Source organism: Pseudophryne corroboree, chromosome 10, assembly GCF_028390025.1.
Source record: "Pseudophryne corroboree isolate aPseCor3 chromosome 10, aPseCor3.hap2, whole genome shotgun sequence".
In the NCBI taxonomy this organism is placed as follows: Eukaryota; Metazoa; Chordata; class Amphibia; order Anura; family Myobatrachidae; genus Pseudophryne; species Pseudophryne corroboree.
The window spans coordinates 369,774,128-369,800,088 of record NC_086453.1 but is presented as its reverse complement, the minus strand read 5'-3'; the positions used below and the strand labels follow the sequence as shown (position 1 = coordinate 369,800,088).

Genomic DNA, 25,961 nt, shown 5'->3' with positions numbered 1-25,961 from the left:
AGCAGTTGTCCCCTTTCTGTCCAGGTTGCAGAGTCTTTGGACTCCATAGGAGTTAAAGCTCTCAATCAAACTGCTGGAACTTTGTGTTTTCTCCAGTGCGCTAATCACTGGGTGCCCATTGAAGATCCCTTTCTCTATTTTAACTTTTGACTACAGGCTTTGGTCCTCAGTGCCTTGCTTAACTGGTTGTCTCACTCTTTCATAGGTTCTGTAGGAAAAGATGTGGTTGGTAAAATAAACCTGTATATTTCCAGCAGTGCCGGTGTAAGGTGGAGAGAGGTAATTTCATTACTTGTTTGCTCCCTTTCTGTGCAGTTTCCCAACTTCCCCCTGTTTTGGCTTATGGCATCCTTTCCTCTTCTGTGTCCTTTGTGATCCTCAAGTATAAATTGTTTTATATTGAGAGGATTTTGTTTAAGGAAGGTCATTTTCTCCTAATGCTCAGCAGACTTCCTTCAGTAAGCCTATATACATGTTAGTTAGTTAATTAATTAGTGTTAGTTACATAGATAGAAAGGGAAGAAAAGGAAAGTTGCTGTGATCCATTTACAGCCAACTGATCATGAGGGTGAGGCAAGTCCTTGCACACTGAACAGGGAAGAATCCTTGCACACTGAACAGGGAAGAATCCTTGCACACTGGGCAGGAAAGGCATTGTCAGATACTCAGTATCCAGATGTGGATAGAGACCTTCTACTTTATAAATGATACCGGGTGTCTTATTGTGTGTTTTACATTTCGTAGACCATATAATACTTTTGTCCTTTTTGTACATATATTTATTGTATTGTATTTTCCCTATTGCTGCTATCTGTGCCCCCACTTGTTCATTTGTGTCTTAAATAGCTTTAACTAGGAGGCTGTATTTTGTTAATGTGTATTTGTTGTGGTGTTTTTTCTTGCAGTCTCTTGTTGGACCGCATTTTTGCACCTGGGGAGATCATGGTGGAATTTTGGTGGCAATTCCTCAAGGAGTGGAAACCAACCAGTTACAGTATGTAGGACATAGTTTAACTCTTACTTATGTCAGCCAGTCTAATTTGGAAGGTGATTTTCTTTTCTTTTTTGATAAAAGCATCTCCTTTGAAGGATAAAACAAATCCATGTATTGCCGTTTAGGATTATAGAACTAAGCCAGTGATTTATTTAGTCTCTAATGCCGCTTTCCTGTGCTCTGCTTCCAGGTACAGTACAAACGAGGGAGAGACGTGGAAACGATTTAACTTTTCAGAGCGCGTGCTGATCGTTTACGGGTTACTGACCGAGCCCGGGGAGAAAAGCACCGTGTTCACCATCTTCGGCTCTTATTTTGGGAAGGGACACAGCTGGGTTATACTACAGGTCAACACCAGCAACGTCCTTGGTATGAACATATCGTTTCTGGTTGCTCATAGCACCCGACGATCGTAAAAAATAACGCAAGTCCTGATATTTATGCTTAGGCCAAGTGATCATGAGGGTGGGGCAAGTCCTTGCACACTGAACAGGGGAGAATCTTTGCACACTGAACAGGGGAGAATCTTTGCACACTGAACAGGGGAGAATCTTTGCACACTGAACAGGGGAGAATCTTTGCACACTGAACAGGGGAGAATCTTTGCACACTGAACAGGGGAGAATCTTTGCACACTGAACAGGGGAGAATCTTTGCACACTGAACAGGGGAGAATCTTTGCACACTGAACAGGGGAGAATCTTTGCACACTGAACAGGGGAGAATCTTTGCACACTGAACAGGGGAGAATCTTTGCACACTGAACAGGGGAGAATCTTTGCACACTGAACAGGGGAGAATCTTTGCACACTGAACAGGGGAGAATCTTTGCACACTGAACAGGGGAGAATCTTTGCACACTGAACAGGGGAGAATCTTTGCACACTGAACAGGGGAGAATCTTTGCACACTGAACAGGGGAGAATCTTTGCACACTGAACAGGGAAGAATCTTTGCACACTGAACAGGGAAGAATCTTTGCACACTGAACAGGGAAGAATCTTTGCACACTGAACAGGGAAGAATCTTTGCACACTGAACAGGGAAGAATCTTTGCACACTGAAAGTGTTAACACTGGTCCGTAGCTGTCCACTGACATTGATTCACCTCCTTATATTGTGTAGTCAGCGGTGGGAGTTGCGTTTTCGTTGGGCAGCGGTGCTTTCAGTATTGGTGACTCTTGGTCTTTACCGTACCTTACCGCAGGAGTTCCGTGCACGGAGAACGACTATAAACTGTGGTCCCCGTCCGACGAGCGTGGTAACGAGTGCCTACTGGGGAGCAAAACCGTGTTCAAGAGACGGACCCCCCATGCCACCTGTTTCAATGGCGAAGACTTTGACCGGCCTATTACGACCTCCAACTGCTCCTGCAGCAGACAAGACTTTGAGTGGTACGGAAAGTTCCCATTTCATCAGTTTCAATTAGATGTTCTCTCAAGATTTATGCGGAAGCTGACATCTTTTCCTTTCCTTCAGTGATTATGGCTTTAAACTAAACCAAGACTTAAGAACTGAAGTCTGCGTTCCTGACCCAGAATTTGCTGGCAGACTGTACCCTATCCCCTCTCCTTGCCCAGTGGGCACAACGTACAAGAGAACCAAAGGGTGAGTAGTGCAGGTGTTGACGGCAGACGTTCTAGTATTCTAGACCTGTTCTTTTCGTTCTACATCAAACTACTTGTGAACCGTGCAATGGAACGCAGAGCCGTCCCTGAAATCCTAAATACAGAGAATGCCTGTCGCCTGCACCCAAAGGCGACGGTATGGGCTGACCCTATATCCTGTAACAGCCATGTATAAAATATGATAGTGCATATGGTTTATCACCATTTCATCTCCATCCCCATGACTACTCTCTTCTGTATTCCCTGCTTTTCATCAGAGAGTCAGTGAGACTGCCACTAGTATTGTCTGATTTATATTATAGGTGTAGTGAAAGAGTAGGGATTGTATATGTTTAGCTGTCCAGGCGGAGACATCAGTGTGATCTGTTTACTATGTGAATTACAGACCATACCAGGGATATATTACATCATTGCTGCACATTTTAACAGTTAGGTCCTCGGTTTAGTTACCGCAGGATTTCCGGAGATACCTGCTCTGGGGGAGACGTGGAGACCCGCCTGGATGGAGAAGAGGTCCCCTGTCCTGTGGGGGGTAAGTCACTTGCCTTTCTTCTATCTCCTGATGATTCTGTATATAGAATGTGCTACAGTGTCTCTCATTAGTTATCTGTGATCGTTTAGACCCCCTGTATTAGTCTGTATAGTATATTTGAGGTCAGTGACTGAAGAAGAGATGGTTGTGAATAAGGCAAAGATCCATGTATCAGGCTATTGTATGTGAACGGGGTTCTGCTAGATGTCGCATAACCTGGTGCATCAATTAGCGGCTCATAATCCTGAGAGTAGCCTGTTCTTTTCATGTTGGGGTCTTAACCGTCTCTGCTTCAGATTGGTATATACTCTGTTTATATATGCGTGTCCTATAATCCTGCTTTGTTACATCGACTGACAGCGCCTGAAAGTCCTTCATCTTCCAGCTGCTTTAGGCCTGATCCTCTCATTAGGAGAACCTGAAATCCTGCGCAGTCATGCGTTCTGCTGTGCACAAACCCGATAATGGTGGTCATTCCGAGTTGATCACTCGCTGCATTTGTTCGCAGCGATCAGGCTAAAAAATGGCAGTTCTGTGCCTGCGTATGCGGCTCAATGCGCACGTGCGACGTACAGGCACAACGAACAATGTAGTTTTGCACAGGGTCTAGCGAAGCTTTTCAGTCGCACTGCTGGACGCAGAGTGATTGACATGAAGTGGGCGTTTCTGGGTGGCAACTGACCGTTTTCAGGGAGTGTTTGGAAAAACGCAGGCATGCCAGGGAAAACGCAGGCGTGGCTGGGCGGGTTTGTGACGTCAAATCCGGAACTGAACAGTCTGAAGTGATCGCAAGCGCTGAGTAGGTTTTGAGCTACTCTGAAACTACACACAAATTTTTTGCAGGCGCTCTGCGATAAAATGTTCGCACTTCTGCTGAGCTAAAATACACTCCCAGTGGGCGGCGGCATAGCGTTTGCACGGCTGCTAAAAACTGCTAGCGAGCGATCAACTTGTAATGACCCCCAATGTGCGGAGGAAGCTTTGTCCCTTACGTGGTATTTTCTGTCTGTTTTCCTAAAGAGGAGAATGAATTCATCCTGTACGCCATGAGGAATGCTATTTACCGGCATGACCTTTTGTCCGGGGTCAGTGAGGAGCTTCCGCTGAAGGGTCTACGTGGCGCTGTAGCCTTGGACTTTGACTATGAGAGCAACTGCTTATATTGGGCGGATGTCACGTTGGACATCATTCAGGTACAGTTTCTGATAAAATGTATATCCGGCGTAGCAGGGTGGGCTCACTCTGATGCTCTATTCAGGGCTTTACAGATTGTCTAGTGTTGGGGTTCGGCACTTGTCCGAAGGTTCTTCATTGTCACATAATCCAGAAACGTATTAGAATTTATCCTTGTTGCATCTTGTTACTCATTGGCAGCACAGATCCACAGGAGATCCTTTTCTCCTGCGTATGAAGAGATCGGGAGGAACGGTTGCAGTATTACTGCGGATTAATCTCTGGTTTCCTCGCATTGATGTTCTATTATCCTTGCAGCGACTGTGCCTGAACGGCAGCTCCGGGCAGCAGATCCTTGTCAGAAGTGGTCTGGAGACGGTGGAGTCCCTGGCGTTTGATCCCCTCAGCCAATTACTTTATTGGGTCGATGCCGGCATAAAAAAAATCGAGGTATGTTGCCGTAGTGTACGCATTCTATAAAAGCTGGGTGATCGAGTGCGTGTATTGCCGTGACCTCAAAGAAATCTGTTTCCATTGACAGGTTGCCAACCCGGATGGGGACCTACGTCTGACTCTTGTCAATTCCTCTGTCCTGGAACGGCCCAGGGCTCTCGCTATAGTGCCCAAGGCTGGGTGAGTACAGACGATACACCGTATATTCTATACTCATACTGGGCTTTGATGTCTTGATATTACAAGTGGCGGTGAGGTTGTGAAGAGTGGGGAATACAAGAAACGCACTAGATCAATAAATATGAATATCAACAACCTAAAAATAAGGAAAGGAAAAATCCGTGAAATAAAATATAAATGTCTATAAATATGAAAGGAATACACAAAGGGGTGTGCATATTGGAGCTATGGACGTCTGCTGGGTGGCTTTGCATGGTGCATTTGTTGTGGCTGACACTGAGAATGAGTTGGTGTCCGGTCTTGTGCACAATTCTCTGACGTCCTAGTGGATGCTGAGAACTCCGTAAGGACCATGGGGAATAGACGGGCTCCGCAGGAGACTGGGCACTCTAAAAGAAAGATTAGGTACTATATCTGGTGTGCACTGGCTCCTCCCTCTATGCCCCTCCTCCAGACCGCAGTTAGAATCTGTGCCCGGCCAGAGCTGGGTGCTCCTAGTGGGCTCTCCTGAGCTTCCTAGAAAGAAAGTATTTGTTAGGTTTTTTATTTTCAGTGAGATCTGCTGGCAACAGACTCACTGCTACGTGGGACTGAGGGGAGAGAAGCAAACCTACCTGCGTGCAGCTAGCTTGTGCTTCTTAGGCTACTGGACACCATTAGCTCCAGAAGGTTCGAACACAGGGCCTGACCTCGATCGTCCGTTCTCGGAGCCGCGCCGCCGTTCCCCTTGCAGAGCCAGAAGACAGAAAAAGGAGATGAAATCCGCGGCAGAAGACTCCGGTCTTCATTAAGGTAGCGCACAGCACTGCAGCTGTGCGCCATTGCTCCCACAGCACACTACACACTCCGGTCACTGTAGGGTGCGGGGGGGGGGGGGGGGGGGGCGCCCTGGGCAGCAATTATATTACCTTTTGGCTAAATATACACATAATACAGTCAGCTAACTGTATATGTGTAAAAAAACCCCGCCATTAAGTTAAAGAAAACGCGGGACAGAAGCCCGCCGCTGAGGGGGCGGGGCCTTCTTCCTCAGCACACCAGTGCCATTTTCCCTTCACAGCTCCGCTGGAAGCAGCTCCCCAGGCTCTCCCCTGCAGTATCCAGGTACAAGACGGGTTAAAAAGAGAGGGGGTGAACATAAATTTAGGCGCAAATTGATAAAAACAAGCAGCTATTGGGAAAATCACTTATTAGCAGTGTAAATCCCTGTGTTATATAGCGCTGTGGTGTGTGCTGGCATACTCTCTCTCTGTCTCCCCAAAGGACTTTGTGGGGTCCTGTCCTCAGTCTGAGCATTCCCTGTGTGTGTGCGGTGTGTCGGTACGGCTGTGTCGACATGTTTGATGAGGAGGGTTACGGGGAGGCGGGGCAGATACATGTGGTGTCGCCCCCGACGGGGCCGACACCTGATTGGATAGATATGTGGAAGGTCTTAACCGACAGTGTCAACTCCTTACATAAAAGGTTTGATGACGCAGCAGCCTTGGGACAGCCGGGGTCTCAGCCCGCGCCTGCCCAGGCGACTCAGAAGCCGTCAGGGGCTCATAAACACCTGCTAGCTCTGATGGTAGACACAGATGTCGACACGGAATCTGACTCCAGTGTGGATGAGGATGAGACAAATGTACAGTCTACAAAAGCCATCCGATGCATGATTACTGCAATGAAAGATGTATTGCACATTTCTGATATTAACCCGGTTACCACCAAAAGGGGTATTATGTTTGGGGAGAAAAAGCAGCCAGTGACTTTTCCCCCATCTGATGAATTAAATGATTTGTGTGAAGAAGCGTGGAGTTCCCCTGATGAGAAACTAGTGATTTCTAAGAGGTTACTGATGGCGTACCCTTTCCCGCCAACGGATAGGTTATGTTGGGAAACATCCCCTAGGGTGGACAAGGCGCTAACACGCTTATCTAAAAGGGTGGCACTGCCGTCTCAGGATACGGCCGCCCTAAAGGATCCTGTGGATAGAAAGCAGGAAGCTATCCTGAAGTCTGTGTATACACACTCTGGTACTCTACTGAGACCTGCTATTGCTTCAGCCTGGATGTGTAGTGCTGCAGCAGCATGGACTGATACCCTGTCAGACAACATTGATTCCCTCGACAGGGATACTATGTTGCTAACCATCGAACATATAAAAGACGTCGTCTTATATATGCGGGATGCACAGAGGGACATTTGCCTGCTGGCATCTAGAATTAATGCAATGTCCATTTCTGCCAGGAGAGTATTATGGACTCGGCAGTGGACAGGTGATGCAGATTCTAAAAAAACACATGGAGGTTTTGCCTTATAAGGGTGAGGAACTATTTGGGGACGGTCTCTCGGACCTCGTATCCACAGCAACTGCTGGGAAGTCGACTTTTTTGCCTCAGGTTCCCTCACAGCCTAAGAAAGCACCGTATTATCAAATGCAGTCCTTTCGGCCTCGGAAAGGCAAGCGGGTCAGAGGAGCATCCTTTCTGGCCAGAGGCAAGGGTAGAGGAAGGAAGCTGCACCAGGCAGCCAGTTCCCAGGAACAAAAATCCTCCCCTGCTTCCACTAAGTCCACCGCATGACGTTTGGGCTACACAGGCGGAGCCAGGTGCGGTGGGGGCGCGTCTCCGAAACTTCAGCAACCAGTGGGTTCGCTCACAAGTGGATCTATGGGTTGTACAAATTGTATCTCAGGGATACAAGCTGGAGTTCGAGGCGACTCCCCCTCGCCGTTACCTCAAATCAGCCTTGCCAGCTGCTCCCAGGGAAAGGGAGGTAGTACTGGCGGCAATTCACAAGCTGTACCTCCAGCAGGTGATAATCAAGGTCCCCCTCCTTCAACAGGGCAGGGGTTACTATTCCACAATGTTTGTGGTACCGAAACCGGACGGTTCGGTGAGACCCATCCTGAATTTAAAATCTTTGAACACTTATATAAAGAAGTTCAAGTTCAAAATGGAATCGCTCAGGGCGGTTATTGCAAGCCTGGAAGAGGGGGATTTTATGGTGTCGCTGGACATCAAGGATGCTTACTTGCATGTCCCCATTTACCCACCTCACCAGGAGTACCTCAGGTTTGTGGTACAGAACTGTCATTACCAATTCCAGATGTTGCCGTTTGGTCTCTCCACAGCTCCGAGAATATTTACCAAGGTAATGGCCGAAATGATGATACTCCGAAGAAAGGGAGTTATAATTATCCCGTACTTGGACGATCTCCTCATAAAGGCGAGGTCCAAAGAGCAGTTGTTGGTCAGCGTAGCACTCTCTCAGGAAGTGTTGCAACAGCACGGCTGGATTCTGAATATCCTAAAGTTGCAGCTAATCCCTACGACGCGTCTGCTTTTCCTGGGAATGATTCTGGACACAGAACAGAAGAAGGTGTTTCTCCCGGAGGAGAAGGCCCAGGAATTGTCATTTCTGGTCAGGGACCTCCTGAAACCAAAACAGGTGTCGGTGCATCACTGCACGTGAGTCCTGGGAAAGATGGTGGCTTCTTACGAAGCAATTCCCTTCGGCAGGTTCCATGCAAGGATCTTTCAGTGGGATCTGTTGGACAAATGGTCCGGATCGCATCTTCAGATGCATCGGTTGATCACCCTGTCCCCAAGGGCCAGGGTGTCTCTGCTGTGGTGGCTGCAGAGTGCTCATCTTCTCGAGGGACGCAGGTTCGGCATACAGGACTGGATCCTGGAGACCACGGATGCAAGCCTCCGAGGATGGGGGACAGTCACTCAGGGAAGAAACTTCCAAGGACAGTGGTCAAGTCTAGAGACTTCTCTACACATAAATATATTGGAACTAAGGGCCATCTACAACGCCCTGAGTCAAGCAGAGCCCCTGCTTCAAAACCAATCTGTACTGATTCAGTCAGACAACATCACGGCGGTCGCCCATGTAAACCGCCAGGGCGGCACAAGAAGCAGGATGGCAATGGCAGAAGACACAAGGATTCTTCGATGGGCGGAGAATCACGTGCTAGCACTGTCAGCAGTGTTCATTCCGGGAGTGGACGACTGGGAAGCAGACTTCCTCAGCACGACCTCCACCCGGGAGAGTGGGGACTTCATCAAGAAGTCTTCACACAGATTGTAAATCGTTGGGAACTGCCACAGGTGGACCTGATGGCGTCCCGCCTCAACAAAAAGCTAAAAAATATTGCGCCACGGGACCCTCAGGCGATAGCTGTGGACGCACTAGTGACACCGTGGGTGTACCAGTCGGTTTATGTGTTCCCTCCTCTTCCTCTCATACCCAAGGTACTGAGGATAGTAAGAAAGAGAGGAGTAAGAACTATACTCATCGTTCCGGATTGGCCAAGAAGAACTTGGTACCCAGAACTACAAGAAATGATCTCAGAGGGCCCATGGCCTCTGCCTCTCAGACAGGACCTGTTACAGCAGGGGCCCTGTCTGTTCCAAGACTTACCGCGGCTGCGTTTGACGGCATGGCGGTTGAACGCCGGATCCTAGCGGGAAAGGGCATTCCGTATGAAGTTATTGCTACGCTGATAAAGGCTAGGAAAGACGTGACGGCAAAACATTATCACCGTATATAGCGAAAATATGTTGCTTGGTGTGAGGCCAGGAAGGCCCCTACAGAGGAATTCCAGCTGGGTCGATTCCTGCACTTCCTACAGTCAGGAGTGACTATGGGCCTAAAATTAGGATCCATAAAGGTCCAGATTTCGGCCCTATCTATTTTCTTTCAAAAAGAACTGGCTTCACTGCCTGAAGTTCAGACGTTTGTTAAGGGAGTGCTGCATATTCAGCCCCCTTTTGTGCCTCCAGTCGCACCTTGGGATCTTAACGTTGTGTTGGATTTCCTGAAATCACACTGGTTTGAGCCACTTAAGACCGTGGAGCTAAAGTATCTCACGTGCAAGGTGGTCATGCTGTTGGCCTTGGCTTCAGCTAGGCGTGTGTCAGAATTGGCGGCTTTGTCATGTAAAAGCCCGTATCTGATCTTCCATATGGCCAGGGCAGAATTGAGGACTCGTCCCCAATTTCTCCCAAAGGTGGTATCAGCGTTTCATTTGAACCAACCTATTGTGGTGCCTGCGGCTACTCGGGACTTGGAGGCTTCCAAGTTGCTGGACGTAGTCAGGGCTTTGAAAATCTATGTAGCCAGGACGGCTGGAGTCAGGAAAACTGACTCGCTGTTTATCCTGCATGCACCCAACAAACTGGGTGCTCCGGCTTCAAAGCAAACTATTGCGTGCTGTATCTGTAACACGATTCAGCAAGCTCATTCTGCGGCAGGGTTACCGCATCCTAAATCAGTTAAAGCCCATTCCACGAGGAAGGTGGGCTCTTCTCGGGCGGCTGCCCGAGGGGTCTCGGCTTTACAGCTTTGCCGAGCTGCTACTTGGTCGGGTTCAAACACATTTGCTAAGTTCTACAAGTTTGATACCCTGGCTGAGGAGGACCTTGCCTTTGCTCATTCGGTGCTGCAGAGTCATCCGCACTCTCCCGCCCGTTTGGGAGCTTTGGTATAATCCCCATGGTCCTTACGGAGTTCCCAGCATCCACTAGGACGTCAGAGAAAATAAGAATTTACTCACCGGTAATTCTATTTCTCGTAGTCCGTAGTGGATGCTGGGCGCCCGTCCCAAGTGCGGACTCTCTGCAATACATGTATATAGTTATTGCTTAACTCAAGGGTTATTGTTATGAGCCATCTGTTACTGAGGCTCAGTTGTTGTTCATACTGTTAACTGGGTATGGTTATCACAAGTTGTACGGTGTGATTGGTGTGGCTGGTATGAGTCTTACCCTGGATTCCAAATCCTGTCCTTGTTGTGTCAGCTCTTCCGGGCACAGTTTCCTTAACTGAGGTCTGGAGGAGGGGCATAGAGGGAGGAGCCAGTGCACACCAGATAGTACCTAATATTTCTTTTAGAGTACCCAGTCTCCTGCGGAGCCCGTCTATTCCCCATGGTCCTTACGGAGTTCCCAGCATCCACTACGGACTACGAGAAATGGAATTACCGGTGAGTAAATTCTTATTTTCTCCAGCCTCCCGTCTCAGAACTGAGGGGGCAATTCAGACCGCATCGCGGCAGCGATCGCAATCTGAATTACTTTGTGGAGCGCACATGCGCAGCGGGAGCTCAGTGAGATGCTATCAGCATCTCAGGGCTGCGATTGCCTCAGCCTGATTGACGGGCAGAGACGGCCGCGGGGCGGGAGGTGGGCGTTCCAACGGACAAAGGAGACGTGTCCGGACCGTTGCGGGGGGAGGATGCGGCGAGTAGTGGCCTGCCAGTGGGCAGGAGCTGCGCTGGCAGGGAGCTACTTAGCGGGTGCGAAAGCTTCGCCGCCGTGTGTGGGGGCGCAGAGGCGGGCTAGCCCTGTGCTGGGCGTCCCCCCCGCATGTCTGTAAAACTGATCGTAGATGCGCTAAATTTAGCGCATCTATGATAAGATCTGAATTGGGCCCTCAGTACTATTACTCTTTCCTAGTAAACCCATACCACAGAATAGGATTGGCTCTGGGGATCCTTCTTTGCAAAATGGTTTGTCCAGTGAACAGGTCAGGGGTTATGCGTGTAACTTTTAGCTGGATTTGTAGTGGTGTTTAGGGGTTTTATTTGTAGTTGATGTGAATATTTTGTGGGGGTTTCTGCAATCGTTTGTACTGAAGTAGCCTTGATTTGAAGATTTTCATTTTTTCCATCAGGTTCATGTTCTGGACGGACTGGGGCGACGAGCGACATGGAATCTACAAGAGTGAGATGGACGGTTCCGCGGTGAGGCATCTAGTGGCTGATGGCATTAAATGGCCCAATGGAATTTCTGTAGATGAGAACTGGGTCTACTGGACTGAGGCCTATATGGATCGCATAGAGAGAATCGACTTCAATGGGCAGCAAAGGATGGTGATCTTGGACAACCTCCCCCATCCGTACGCCATCGCAGTGTTCAAGGTAAGCGAGAGCGCGATGACAGAGCATGGTGTTCCGCATACGCCGGTGCAAATTAACACTCCCCGCTTCTCCTGGTTACAGAGTCAGATCTACTGGGACGACTGGTCCCAACTCAGCATCTTCAGGGCCTCGAAGTATAACGGCGCCCAGGCCGAAGTTCTGATTGGCCGATTATCGGGAGTGATGGATATGAAGATTTTCTATAAGGGAAAATGGTCAGGTAACGAATGACCTAATTCTAGCGAGCAGTGGGTGAAACTGGAATTCTCGGAAGGGACGCTTTCCTTTCCTCTAAATGGCTGCCTGCTACGTGACGAGTTCAGGAATATCCGAGTTGCCTCAACTCTGAGCAGAATTTAATTGCTAGCTCAGACGTCCAGGTATCTGGGATGTCAAGCGCTTGGTGATGTCAGCGGCCACACAGCAGTGAGCACGAGGTGGCAGCTACACGGCGCCAGGACTTCAGCAGCTTAGTAACATTGCGTTGCGACTAATGCGCATTTTCTGCAAAATATAGACTCCGGACGCTAGCAGAGTTGCACGGGACCTGGCGGCTCAGTCGCGTCCGTTATCTCACGCTGCATGGCGTATTGTGGCGAGATGTATGAGGACACATCTGTAAGTGTGTGTAATATATTTACTCAGCATGAGTTGTACTGCGACCTACCAGACACCACACCCGGACAGACGCTTGGCTGTTTGCAGTCACCATATCACACGTAGACCTGGATCACAGCATTGTGCGGTACGGCTGGTGTAATGGTTAGCATTACTGCCTAGCAGCACTGAGGTCATGGGTTCGATTCCCACCATGGCCCGAACTGTGTGGAGTTTGTATATTCTCCCCGTACTTGTGTGGGTTTCCTCTGGGTACTCCAGTTTCCTCCCACAATCCAAAAATATACTGGTAGGTTAATTGACTCCCAAGAAAAGTAACCCTAGCATGAATGTGACTGCGTGTATATGAGATGGGGAATATCCTCTGTACAGCGCTGCGGAATATGTGTGCGCTATATAAAAAACTGGTAATAAATACATAAATAGTCATTGGTACTAGATTTCTGTTCCTCCCCACACAGGAGAGAATGCTTGCACGTCAAACCCTTGCCGCCTCTTGTGCCTGCCTAAAGCGAACCACAGCAGAGACTGCCGCTGTCCAGAGGGCGTGAAGGAGGAGGCCGTATCTTCTGGGGAAGAGCAGTGCGAGTGTCCGCACGGGTACCAGCTGAACAACAAGACCTGTGTGAAGCAGGGTGAGAAAGATGTCAGTCGGTGTATCTTCATCAGCTTGATAAGTATCTGCAGCGTATAGTGATAATGCAGAACATAGAATGCCTGTCACGGCACATCAATGCCTGTGTATTGTAACGGAATTGAGACCGGTGGGGCAGAGATTTGCCTTATTGTGAGCTGGCTCTTGGTGTGTTTTAACCTTTGGCAGCTGATAATCGGGATCCAACACAAACAAGATGTACTGCATTTGATTTCTGATACTTCCACGAAATGTATTGGCGTACCTGGTAAATATATAAAGAGAGTTGACCTGATGGCGAAAAAAAATAAATGCTAAAGTACCGGATAGATGTCGTACATAATGTAATACATAGCAATGAAGTAGTAAATGTTTGCGTAGTACAGATAGAGCCTCCCTCATCGTTGCTGTTGCTCCACCTTAACGGAGGATTAGTCACGCCTAAGCGATACCTCAGGTTGTTCAGTTGTTTAACGGACAGGCGCGCTAAGGCATGACTACATACGCAGCATGCAATACACATCTTCACCACTGGGTGGCTAATGCTCCACTAATCCAGTACTGTAGAGCGAATAGTGGCGGATTGATCTACAAGCTCTGACAAATGGTCAGTGACGACTGTAATGTTACTGTATACTGTACACACAGACCAATGGTCAGACGGAGAGAGTCAATTTAAAAAAAGAAACCAATAAATGAATCAATAAATTTAGTGTATACATATGCAAGAGAATGTGTTAAAGCAATGGTCCATTGGCGGGTTATGTGAGTGTCCAAGTCCCGTAGACTAATCAATAAATAAAAATAGTGTATACAGACTCAAACGAACGTGTTAAAGCAATGGTCCATTGACGTTAGGCATAGAGCACTGTATGTGAGCGTCCAAGTTTTGTAGCCAGTACAGCAAAACCCATGGGAACGGATCAGTGCTTACATTTACACATGAGCTTGTCTTTATTACCAGGTGTCATGGCCAAGCGGTGAAGTGTCACCCCATGCTCAGTGTCCCGGGTTTGATTCCCAAAATGCGAATGCCTTTGTTTTTATGGTTTTTTTTTTTTCCTTCTTGACGCTTCTTTTTTTTTAATTATAACATTCATATATTTAAGAACCTTACATTTAATAGAATTATGCACACAGGAAAAGACCTGTTTCCATAACTAACTGTCGGGGCGTCTGACACGCAAATCCGTAGCACAGTACTGTACTGTTTAATGTACGTTCACTCTGGCCCTCTCTAGTCCTTTTCCCCAACCAAAGCGACTGTAGTATCAGCCCTTCATTTACGTACTGTGTTGGCCTCTTTGTCTGAAAAAAGCAGTCTCTTAGGGGAGGAGGAAGGGTGAGGGGGGAGATGGTGCGTTCAGAGACGCTGTCGAAATTATTCATTCTCTGTCGGGAGCCTCCCCCCCAAAAAAATAAAAATAAAAAAAAATAGTGTATACAGATGCAAACGAACGTGTTAAAGTAATGGTCCATTGATGTTCGGTTTATGTGAGCATTAAATGAAATTAAATTAAAATGGGCTTAAAATAGGAATTTAATACCTACCAGTAATTACTTTTCTTGTAGTCCGTAGTGGATACTGGGTAATGTACTTTAGTACCGTGGGGTATGGATCGGGTCCACTAGAGCCTGGCACTTTAAGAAACCTTTAGTGTGTGCTGGCTCCTCCCCTCTATGCCCCTCAGTCTAGGAAAACTGCCTGAGGAAACGGACCTACCATGAGAGAAGGAAACGCATAAACCTATAGAAACAGAGGTTGTGGCAACGAGCCAACACACAACCATAAGAGAATAGGAGTGCTAACCGGAAAGAGGATAGCAACACCAACCAAAACAAAGGATAGCAAAGCTAATCCAACCTGGAAAAGGACCGCAACAGCGGACCAACCAAAAACACTTAAGCCAGATAAGCAGAATTCGAAGCACTGAGGCGGGCGCCCAGTATCCACTACGGACTACGGGAAAAGGAATTACCGGTAGGTATTAAATTCCTATTTTCTCTAACGTCCTAGTGGATACTGGGGAATGTACTTTAGTACTGTGGGGAAGTCCCAAAGCTCCCAGAACAGGTGGGAGAGCGCTGAGACCCCTGCAAGGTGACCGCCTGACCAAACTGAAGGTCATTCTTGGCCTAGGTGTCGAACCTATAGACCATTACAAATGTGTTTGAACCAGACCAAGTAGCAGCTCGGCACAACTGTAAGGCCGAGACACCCCGGGCAGCCGCCCTGGAAGAACCCATTGATCTCGAGTGGGCCTGAATAGACGTCGGCCAGGCAGAGCTGCCGAAGTATAGGCTTGTTGAATGGTCAGCCTGAGCCAACGAGCAATAGATTGCTTAGAAGCCGGACGACCAATCTTGGTGGCATCATAACAAACAGCGAGTCAGATTTCCGATGACAAGCAGTCCTCTTGACATAAATCTTCAGAGCCTTCACCACGTCCAAGGACTCTGGGGCAACTAAAGCATCAGCCAACACCGGAAACACAATCTGTTGATTCACGTGAAAGGCTGACACCACTTTTGTCAAAAACTGAGGCCGGGTCCTGAGTTCCGCCCTATCCTCATGAAATATCAAGTACGGGCTCTTACAGGTTAAGGCCCCCAATTCAGAGACACGTCTTGCAGATGCCAATGCCAGCAACATGACAGGCTTCCAAGTGAGAAATTTTCAATTTCACCCTTTGTAATGGTTCAAACCAGTCCCATTTTTGTGGACAAAACCACATAGAGATCCCACGGAGCTGTGGGAGGTACGAACGGCGGTTGCATATGAAGAACTCCTTTCAGGAAAGTCTACTTCCGGCAACATTGCAAGTTGTTTCTGGAAGAAAATAGAGAACGCTGAAATCTGTACTTTGATGGAGCCTAACTGTAGGCCCATATCCACACCCGCTTGTAGGAAAAGCAGAAAACGACCAATTCGAAATTCCACAGGAGGAACCTTTCTACACTCGCACCAAGAAACATATTTCTTCCAGATACGGTGGTAGTGTTTCGACGTAACCACTTTCCGGGCCTGTACCATAGTGGAAATAACCCTGGAGGGAAGACCTTTTCTGGCTAGATTCTAGAATCTCCCACTCAACTTCCAAGCCGTCCTTGCTGAAGAAGATCCTTTAGAAGCGGCAGAGGCCAGGGTTCCTCCCTGTTGGTTTATGTACGCCACCGCCGTGGAGTTGTGCGACTGAACTTGGATAGCTTGATCATGGAGAAGATGGGAAACTTGTAGAAGGGTATTGTAAATTGCCCTGAGTTCCAGGACGTTTATCGGTAGTGAAGATTCCTGACTCGACCATTTCCCCTGGAACTGGGCCCCCAACCCCGGAGGCTTGCATCAGTTGTCAGTAGAATCCAAGACTGGGTACTGAAACTCCCGCCTTCCACCAGGTGAGGAATTTGTAGGCACCACAGCAGGGAAATCCGAGCTTTGGGTGATAGGGTTACACGCTGATGCATGTGTAGATGAGACCCCGACCACTTGTCCAGCAAATCCAGCTGAAAAGGAAAATGAAATCTTCCATACTGTATTGCCTCGTATGAGGCCACCAAATTGGCCAGCAAGCGAATGCAAAGGTGAATTGAGACCTTGCGTGGTCGGAGTACTGAGCGGACCATAGCCTGGATAGTCAAGGCCTTGTCTATTGGAAGAAACACCTTCTGAGACAGTGTCCAGTATCATTCACAGGAACTGAAGTCATTGGGGATGGTTCAAGGTGAGATTTCCAAAAATTTAGGATCCACCCGTGATCCGTAAGCAGGCGAGTCAGGTCGATGCTTTGTAGCAGACGTTCCCTGGACATTGCTTTTATCAAGAGATCGTCCAAGTAGGGGACAATGTTAACTCACTGAACCGTCTAGTTTTGGTACGACAAATAGACTGGAGTAAAAACTCCTGTTGTGTAACGGAGGAGGTACTGAATCCTGTTTGTAAAAGTTTTTGAGTGGTCTCTTGCAAGGTAACTCTTGCTATGGGTGAAGCTGGTAAGCCTGACCTGAATAATCTGTGGGGAGGAAGTACTTGAAATTCCAGCCGGTATCCTTGGGATATGAGGTCCCTCACCCAAGGATCCCGGCAGTACTCCGCCCACACATGGGCGAAGTGTTGAAGGCGAGCGCCTACCTGAAAGTCGCCTTGCTGCTGGGGCCAACTGTCACACGGAGAGCTTTGTGGCAGGGAATCCGGAGGTCTGGTCCAGGGATGTAGCATCTGCTGGTTTCCGGGACTTACAGCGAGATCATCTAGCAGCATTGGAGGCCCCTTGGCCTCTGCCTCTGAATCTTGCCACATGAAAGGACTGCAAAGAGGGCCCCGAGAAGGGACGTCTAGCAGGTGGTGCAGCAGACGGCAGATAGGTAGACTTACCTGCCGTCGCCTGAGAGATCCACTTGTTCAACTCCTCTCCAAACAATGCATCTCCTGTAAAGGGAAGATTCTGCACACCCTTTTTGCAATTGGCATCCGCTGACCATTGTCGTAGCCACAGAGCTCTGCGGGCCGAGACCGTCATCGCTGTAGTACGGCCATTAATCTGACATAATGCCTTAACAGCCTCGCTCATAAAGTTTGCAGCTTCCTGTATAACTTGACACATTGTTGTTTGCGGTTTCTTTTTGTTGTGTCACATAAACTACTGGCCAGCTTGCTCTGAAAGCCAAGATTCTCCTCTTTCGTATGGTACTGGTCTCGAGTCTCTGGGACACCCAGAACTGGAGATATCGGGGTGCAAAGTGGACTCATTTTCACATAGACTATAATGGGCCCGTTAATTCCGACCCACCATGGGTTCTGACGCTTGCTGTTATCCTTGTGGGGGTCACAGAAACTTGGGGTCGGTATCCCCTGGTAGCTAATCATCTCCCCTTCCATAAAAACAGACTTATGAGCCGATTGGACACCCAGAACCGGCCATATTTAACTTTAAGTTCATTTTAAATTAATAGCTCACATAAACCTAACGTCAATGGACCATTGCTTTAACATGTTCGTTAGCGTCTGTATACACTATTTCTCTAACGTCCTAGTGGATGCTGGGGACTCCGTAAGGACCATGGGGAATAGACGGGCTCCGCAGGAGACAGGGCACTCAAAGAATTAGGACTACTGGTGTGCACTGGCTCCTCCCTCTATGTCCCTCCTCCAGACCTCAGTTAGAATCTGTGCCCGGACAGAGCTGGGTGCACTTTAGTGAGCTCTCCTGAGCTTGCTGATAAGAAAGTATTTTGTTAGGATTTTTTATTTTCAGAGAGATCTGCTGGCAACAGACTCTCTGCTACGTGGGACTGAGGGGAGAGAAGCAGACCTACTAACTGCGGATAGGTCATGCTTCTTAGGCTACTGGACACCATTAGCTCCAGAGGGATCGAACACAGGAACGCATCCTTGGTCGTCCGATCCCGGAGCCGCGCCGCCGTCCCCCTCGCAGAGCCAGAAGACAGAAGCCGGCGAGAGAAGCAAGAAGACGTCAAAATCGGCGGCAGAAGACTCCTGTCTAAATATGAGGTAGCGCACAGCACTGCAGCTGTGCGCCATTGCTCCCACATTAAACCCGCACACTCCGGTCACTGCAGGGCGCAGGGGGGGCGCCCTGGGCAGCAATTGAGTACCTCTTGGCATAAAAGAGCATATATACAGTTGGGCACTGTATATATGCATGAGCCCCCACCATTACTTTACACAAAATCGCGGGACAGAAGCCCGCCGCTGGGGGGGCGGGGCTTCTTCCTCAGCACTCACCAGCGCCATTTTCTCTCCACAGCTCCGCTGAGAGGATGCTCCCCAGGCTCTCCCCTGCAGAATCACGGTAGAAAGCGGGTAAAAAGAGAGGGGGGGCACATAAATTTAGCGCAAAATCACTAATACAGCAGCTACTGGGTAAACACTAAGTTACTGTGTAATTCCTGGGTTATATAGCGCTGGGGTGTGTGCTGGCATACTCTCTCTTTGTCTCTCCAAAAGGCCTTGTGGGGGTTCTGTCCTCAAATAGAGCATCCCCTGTGTGTGTGGTGTGTCGGTACGCTTGTGTCGACGTGTTTGACGAGGAAGGCTATGTGGAAGCAGAGCAGGTGCAGATGAATGTGGTGTCTCCGCCGACGGCGCCGACACCTGATTGGATGGATATGTGGAAGGTGTTAAATGATAATGTAAACTCCTTGCATAAAAGGTTGGATAAAGCTGAAGCCTTGGGACAGTCAGGGTCTCAACCCATGCCTGATCCTACAGCGCAGAGGCCGTCAGGGTCTCAGAAGGCGCCCACTATCCCAGATTGTTGACACAGATATCGACACGGATTCTGACTCCAGTGTCGATGGCGATGATGCAAAGTTGCAGCCTAAAATGGCTAAAGCCATCCGCTACATGATTATAGCAATGAAGGATGTATTGCACATTTCAGAGGAAAACCCTGTCCCTGACAAGAGGGTTTATATGTTTGGGGAAAAAAAGGCAAGAAGTGACTTTTCCCCCTTCACATGAGTTAAATGAGTTATGTGAAAAAGCTTGGGATTCTCCTGATAGGAAAGTGCTGATTTCCAAACGGTTACTTATGGCGTATCTTTTCCCGCCAACGGACAGGTTACGCTGGGAATCCTCCCCTAGGGCAGACAAAGCTTTGACAAGCTTATCTAAGAAGGTGGCCCTGCCGTCACAGGATACGGCCACCCTAAAAGATCCTGCGGATAGGAAGCAGGAAGGTATCCTGAAGTCCGTTTATACACATTCAGGTACCCTACTGAGGCCGGCAATTGCGTCGGCCTGGATGTGTAGTGCTGTAGCAGCATGGACAGATACTCTGTCTGAGGAACTTGATACCTTGGACAAGGATACTATATTACTGACCCTGGGGCATATAAAAGACGCTGTCCTATATATGAGGGATGCCCAGAGAGACATTTGCCTACTGGGCTCTAGAATAAATGCAATGTCAATTTCTGCCAGAAGGGTCCTGTGGACTCGGCAATGGACAGGTGATGCCGACTCAAAAAAGCACATGGAGGTTTTACCTTATAAGGGTGAGGAATTGTTTGGGGACGGTCTCTCGGACCTAGTTTCCACAGCTACGGCTGGGAAGTCAATTTTTTTGCCATATATTCCCTCACAACCTAAGAAAGCACCGTATTACCAAATGCAGTCCTTTCGATCGCAAAGAGGCAAGAAAGTCCGAGGTGCGTCTTCTATTGCCAGAGGCAGGGGTAGAGGAAAGAAGCTGGACCATACAGCTAGTTCCCAGGAACAGAAGTCCTCCCCGGCTTCCACTAAATCCACCGCATGACGCTGGGGCTCCACTGGTGGAGCCAGGAGCGGTGGGGGCGCGTCTCCGAAATTTCAGCCACCAGTGGTTTCGCTCGCAGGTGAATCCCTGGGCTATACAGATTGTGTCTCAGGGATACAAGCTGGAATTCGAAGTGATGCCCCCTCACAGTTACCTCAAATCGGCCCTGCCAGCTTCCCCCATAGAAAGGGAAGTAGTGTTAGCGGCAATTCACAAATTATATCTCCAGCAGGTGGTGGTACTGGTTCCCCTCCCTCAACAGGGAAGGGGTTACTATTCCACAATGTTTGTGGTTCCGAAACCGGACGGTTCGGTCAGACCCATATTGAATTTAAAATCCCTGAACATTTACCTGAAAAGGTTCAAGTTCAAAATGGAATCGCTCAGGGCGGTCATTGCGAGCCTGGAAGAGGGGGATTTTATGGTGTCTCTGGACATAAAGGATGCTTACCTGCATGTCCCCATTTATCCACCTCATCAGGAGTACCTCAGATTTGTGGTACAGGACTGTCATTACCAATTCCAGACGTTGACGTTTGGTCTGTCCACGGCACCGAGAATATTTACCAAGGTAATGGCAGAAATGATGGTGCTTCTGTGAAAGCAAGGAGTTACAATTATCCCATACTTGGACGATCTCCTCATAAAGGCGAGGTCCAGAGAGCAGTTGCTGATCAGCGTAGCACACTCTCGGGAGGTGTTACAACAGCACGGCTGGATTCTGAATATTCCAAAGTCGCAGCTGATTCCTACGACGAGACTGCCCTTCCTGGGCATGATTCTGGACACAGACCAGAAGAAGGTATTTCTCCCGGAGGAGAAGGCCCAGGAGCTCGTGACTCTGGTCAGAGACCCCTTAAAACCAAAACAGGTGTTGGTGCATCAATGCACGCGAGTCCTGGGAAAGATGGTGGCGTCATACGAAGCCATTCCCTTCGGCAGGTTCCATGCGAGGACCTTTCAGTGGGATCTGTTGAACAAGTGGTCCGGATCGCATCTTCAGATGCATCGGCTGATCACCCTATCCCCCAGGGCCAGGGTGTCTCTCTTCTGTGGTGGCTGCAGAGTGCTCACCTTCTTGAGGGCCGCAGGTTCGGCATACAGGACTGGGTCCTGGTGACCACGGATGCAAGCCTCCGAGGGTGGGGGGCAGTCACTCAGGGAAGAAACTTCCAGTGGCTGTGGTCAAGTCAGGAGACTTGTCTGCACATCAATATCCTGGAACTAAGGGCCATATACAACGCCCTGAGTCAAGCGGAGCCTCTGCTTCGCAACCAACCGGTGCTGATTCAGTCAGACATCATCACCGCAGTGGCTCATGTAAACCGCCAGGGCGGCACAAGAAGCAGGGTGGCGATGGCAGAAGCCACCAGAATTCTTCGCTGGGCGGAGAATCACGTGCAAGCACTGTCAGCAGTGTTCATTCCGGGAGTGGACACCTGGGAAGCAGACTTCCTCAGCAGGCACGACCTCCACCCGGGAGAGTGGGGACTTCATCAAGAAGTCTTCACACAAATTACAAATCGATGGGAACTGCCACAGGTGGACATGATGGCATCCCGCCTCAACAAAAAGCTAGAAAGGTATTGCGCCAGGTCAAGAGACCCTCAGGCGATAGCTGTGGACGCACTAGTGACACCGTGGGTGTTCCAGTCGGTTTATGTGTTTCCTCCTCTTCCTCTCATACCCAAGGTGCTGAGAATCGTAAGAAAAAGAGGAGTGAGAACAATACTCATTGTTCCGGATTGGCCAAGAAGGACTTGGTACCCGGAACTGCAAGAAATGCTCACAGAGGACCCATGGCCTCTGCCTCTCAGACATGATCTGTTGCAACAGGGGCCCTGTCTGTTCCAAGACTTACCGCGGCTGCGTTTGACGGCATGGTGGTTGAATGCCGGATCCTAGCGGAGAAAGGCATTCCGAATGAAGTTATTCCTACGCTGATAAAGGCTAGGAAGGACGTGACAGCAAAACATTATCACCGTATATTGCGAAAATATGTTGCTTGGTGTGAGGCCAGGAAGGCCCCTACAGAGGAATTCCAGCTGGGCCGTTTCCTTCACTTCCTACAGTCGGGAGTGACTATGGGCTTAAAATTAGGGTCCATAAAGGTCCAGATTTCGGCCCTATCCATTTTCTTTCAAAAGGAACTTGCTTCTCTTCCTGAGGTTCAGACGTTTGTAAAGGGAGTGCTGCATATTCAGCCCCCTTTTGTGCCACCAGTGTCACCTGTTGGATCTTAACGTGGTGTTGAGTTTCCTGAAATCTCACTGGTTTGAGCCACTTAAGACCGTGGAGTTAAAATATCTCACGTGGAAAGTGGTCATGCTATTGGCCTTTGCTTCGGCTAGGCGTGTGTCAGAATTGGCGGCTTTGTCATGTAAAAGCCCCTATCTGGTTTTCCATATGGAGTTGGACAGGGCAGAATTGCGGACTCGTCTGCAATTTCTGCCGAAGGTGGTGTCATCTTTTCATTTGAACCAACCTATTGTGGTGCCTGCGGCTACTCGTGACTTGGAGGATTCCAAGTTACTAGATGTAGTCAGGGCTTTGAAGATTTATGTAGCCAGAACGGCTGGAGTCAGGAAAACTGACTCGCTGTTTATCCTGTATGCATCCAACAAGCTGGGTGCTCCTGCTTCAAAGCAAACTATTGCTCGCTGGATCTGTAACACGATTCAGCAGGCTCATTCTGCGGCTGGATTGCCGCATCCAAAATCAGTAAAAGCCCATTCCACAAGGAAGGTGGGTTCTTCTTGGGCGGCTGCCCGAGGGGTCTTAGCATTACAGCTTTGCCGAGCAGCTACTTGGTCGGGTTCAAACACTTTTGCAAAATTCTGCAAGTTTGATACCCTGGCTGAGGAGGACCTTGTGTTTGCTCATTCGGTGCTGCAGAGTCATCCGCACTCTCCCGCCCGTTTGGGAGCTTTGGTATAATCCCCATGGTCCTTACAGAGTCCCCAGCATCCACTAGGACGTAAGAGAAAATAAGATTTTACTCACCGGTAAATCTATTTCTCGTAGTATTTATTTATTTATTAACAGTTTCTTATATAGCGCAGCATATTCCGTTGCGCTTTACAATTACAACAACAGTAATAGAACAAAACTGGGTAAAAACAGACAGACAGAGGTAGGAAGGCCCTGCTCGCAAGCTTACAATCTATAGTCCGTAGTGGATGCTGGGCGCCCGTCCCAAGTGCGGACTTCTTCTGCAATACTTGTATATAGTTATTGCTTAAATAATGTTATGTTATGTTTGCATCAGGTTGTCTGATGCTCTGTTGTTGTTCATACTGTTAACTGGGTATGTTATCACAAGTTATACGGTGTGATTGGTGTGGCTGGTATGAGTCTTGCCCTGGATTCCAAAATCCTTTCCTTGTACTGTCCGCTCTTCCGGGCACAGTTTCCTTAACTGAGGTCTGGAGGAGGGACATAGAGGGAGGAGCCAGTGCACACCAGTAGTCCTAATTCTTTCTTAGAGTGCCCAGTCTCCTGCGGAGCCCGTCTATTCCCCATGGTCCTTACGGAGTCCCCAGCATCCACTACGGACTACGAGAAATAGATTTACCGGTGAGTAAAATCTTATTTTTTATTTTTTGGTTTGTCTACGGGACCTCATTGCCGCAGTGTATTTTAAATAGCGTAATGATACGCGCGTACAGCATTGCCCATACAGTGTACAGTGAAGTAGTTCTTGTGCTATAGTGTACTGTATTTCAATGGAGACCACACTCATGTGCAATGGTGATTTTTAAAAAGCGACATCTGGAGGATGATCGCATGTATTACACTCGCTGGTAACTCCAAACGCCATGATAAGCTCTGGTACACAGTCACGATTGCAAAACATGCACCAATTCTGTGCAGGAGCCTAAATGGAGTCAACAAGTTTCCAAACTTGTTGGCTCTATTTGTACTGTAGTTGACAGCACCCCCTAATTTGATAGAGATTAATTGTGATAATGAAAGGGGTTTCCTTAGTGTAAGTGTGGTGATAATTCCCATGTATAATAACAATCTACACGGAGTGTGCAGATACCAAGTTTGTAGGAGCCTAAATAGTAAGCAAATATCATTTGTGTAATTGGTGGGAAACGTTTACATGATGTACATGTGATAATGACACGGTAAAGATCGCAGGAACAGACAGAGATCCTTGGTCGCCCTGAACGTTGTTTGCAGAGTGTCGGGAGTTGTTGGTGCACCCTTTGGAACCCTAATGTCCGATTTCCTCCCCGCAGAAAGCGCTTGCCTGCCCAGCCAGTACCGTTGCTCAAATGGAAACTGCATCAGCAGCATCTGGCAATGTGATAACGACAACGACTGCGGAGATATGAGCGACGAGAGAGACTGCCGTGAGTCCATATTTGTTGTCTGTCTCTTAGGTGCACTCTAATTCTCTGCCCACGGGTATTCCGTTATCAGACACAGTGTTAACTCTTCCCTATCCCCATCCTACTAAACACTCCATATCTTGTTTTGTTTTTGTATTAAGCACCCATCATTCTGACCGCTGAAATGGATGTCCCTACAACATTAAGGGGACATTTATTACCGCGCTTTAACTCTCTCTAAAGAGTGTTAGAAGCTTTACTTCCTCTGGTGACCATAGACTTGGAACTGACAGTGAAGTACCACTGCCCCCAGCCCTAGAGCCGGGAGTCTGCCGTCACAATTCGCTGATTCAAAATAGAAAAGAGACGACTGTTGTTCTGTGACTGTCCAAGTTATCCCACTTTGAGAGGCGTTCGTTTTGTCACGTCCATACATGGCAGCTTCCAGACTGCACCACCGCAAATGTGGAGCCCATCTTTCCCGGGAGCCTCTGACATCCCTCCAAGACTAGAGATGAGGGAAAATTATCCCTTCTCTGTCCCCGGGAGACGCACTGTGAGGGGCAGGAGATGCCAGCAGAATGTCTGCAAGCTGAAACCAGTTCTTCTCAACTGCCAAGTGTTCTCCAGGACCCAGCACTACAGTAGCCACCATCGTGGAGCTCTCAGTAGTGTCCAGTGCGGGGGTGGTATGTTCAATGATACCTTCACCTGTCCCGACGTGTCCAGCTTGGGTGTAGCTCCAGAGCCGGCCATAGGCATAGGCAAACTGGGCAATTGCCTAGGGCATTTGATATACCTAGGGGCATCATTAGCTTCTGCTGATTAAAATGATATGCGGCATGCCTATATTCTGTGTGTAGCATTTCATATGCAGATACAGCCACAGTCTCGCACAGTATATAGGCATGCTGCATATCCGTTTAATCGGCAGAAGCTGCTTGTGCATCCTAGCTACATAGCAATGCAAATAAGATGCTTAGCATTGATGCAAGATTTGTGAGGACTCATCTGTATCCAAGCAGGGGCAGAGGTCACAGTGCTAGTGGCAGTGTGAGTGCTGTGTGCATGTGAGTGGGTTGGTTGTGCAGTAGTGTTCAGAATATGTGTAAGGAGCATTATGTGTGTCATGTAAAAATGCATTAATAATGTGCAACATATGTGTAAAGGGCCACTATGTGTGTCATTATGTGTATAAGAGCATTAATAATGTGCGGCATAT

General features: G+C 48.5%; 1 protein-coding gene across 1 annotated transcript in view; it reads left to right on the top strand.

Moving 5' to 3' along the window:
- Window positions 1–25,961, top strand: part of SORL1 (sortilin related receptor 1) — a 156,195-nt gene that overhangs the window by 59,543 nt on the left and 70,691 nt on the right. The window contains exons 11-23 of the mRNA XM_063943717.1: window positions 206–279; window positions 906–994; window positions 1,185–1,363; window positions 2,202–2,388; window positions 2,474–2,602; window positions 3,069–3,154; window positions 4,175–4,347; window positions 4,646–4,777; window positions 4,869–4,960; window positions 11,624–11,870; window positions 11,952–12,090; window positions 12,950–13,123; window positions 24,647–24,760. Coding sequence (XP_063799787.1) covers window positions 206–279; window positions 906–994; window positions 1,185–1,363; window positions 2,202–2,388; window positions 2,474–2,602; window positions 3,069–3,154; window positions 4,175–4,347; window positions 4,646–4,777; window positions 4,869–4,960; window positions 11,624–11,870; window positions 11,952–12,090; window positions 12,950–13,123; window positions 24,647–24,760 — 1,815 coding nt within the window. The remainder of the gene's footprint in view (window positions 1–205; window positions 280–905; window positions 995–1,184; window positions 1,364–2,201; window positions 2,389–2,473; window positions 2,603–3,068; window positions 3,155–4,174; window positions 4,348–4,645; window positions 4,778–4,868; window positions 4,961–11,623; window positions 11,871–11,951; window positions 12,091–12,949; window positions 13,124–24,646; window positions 24,761–25,961) is intronic.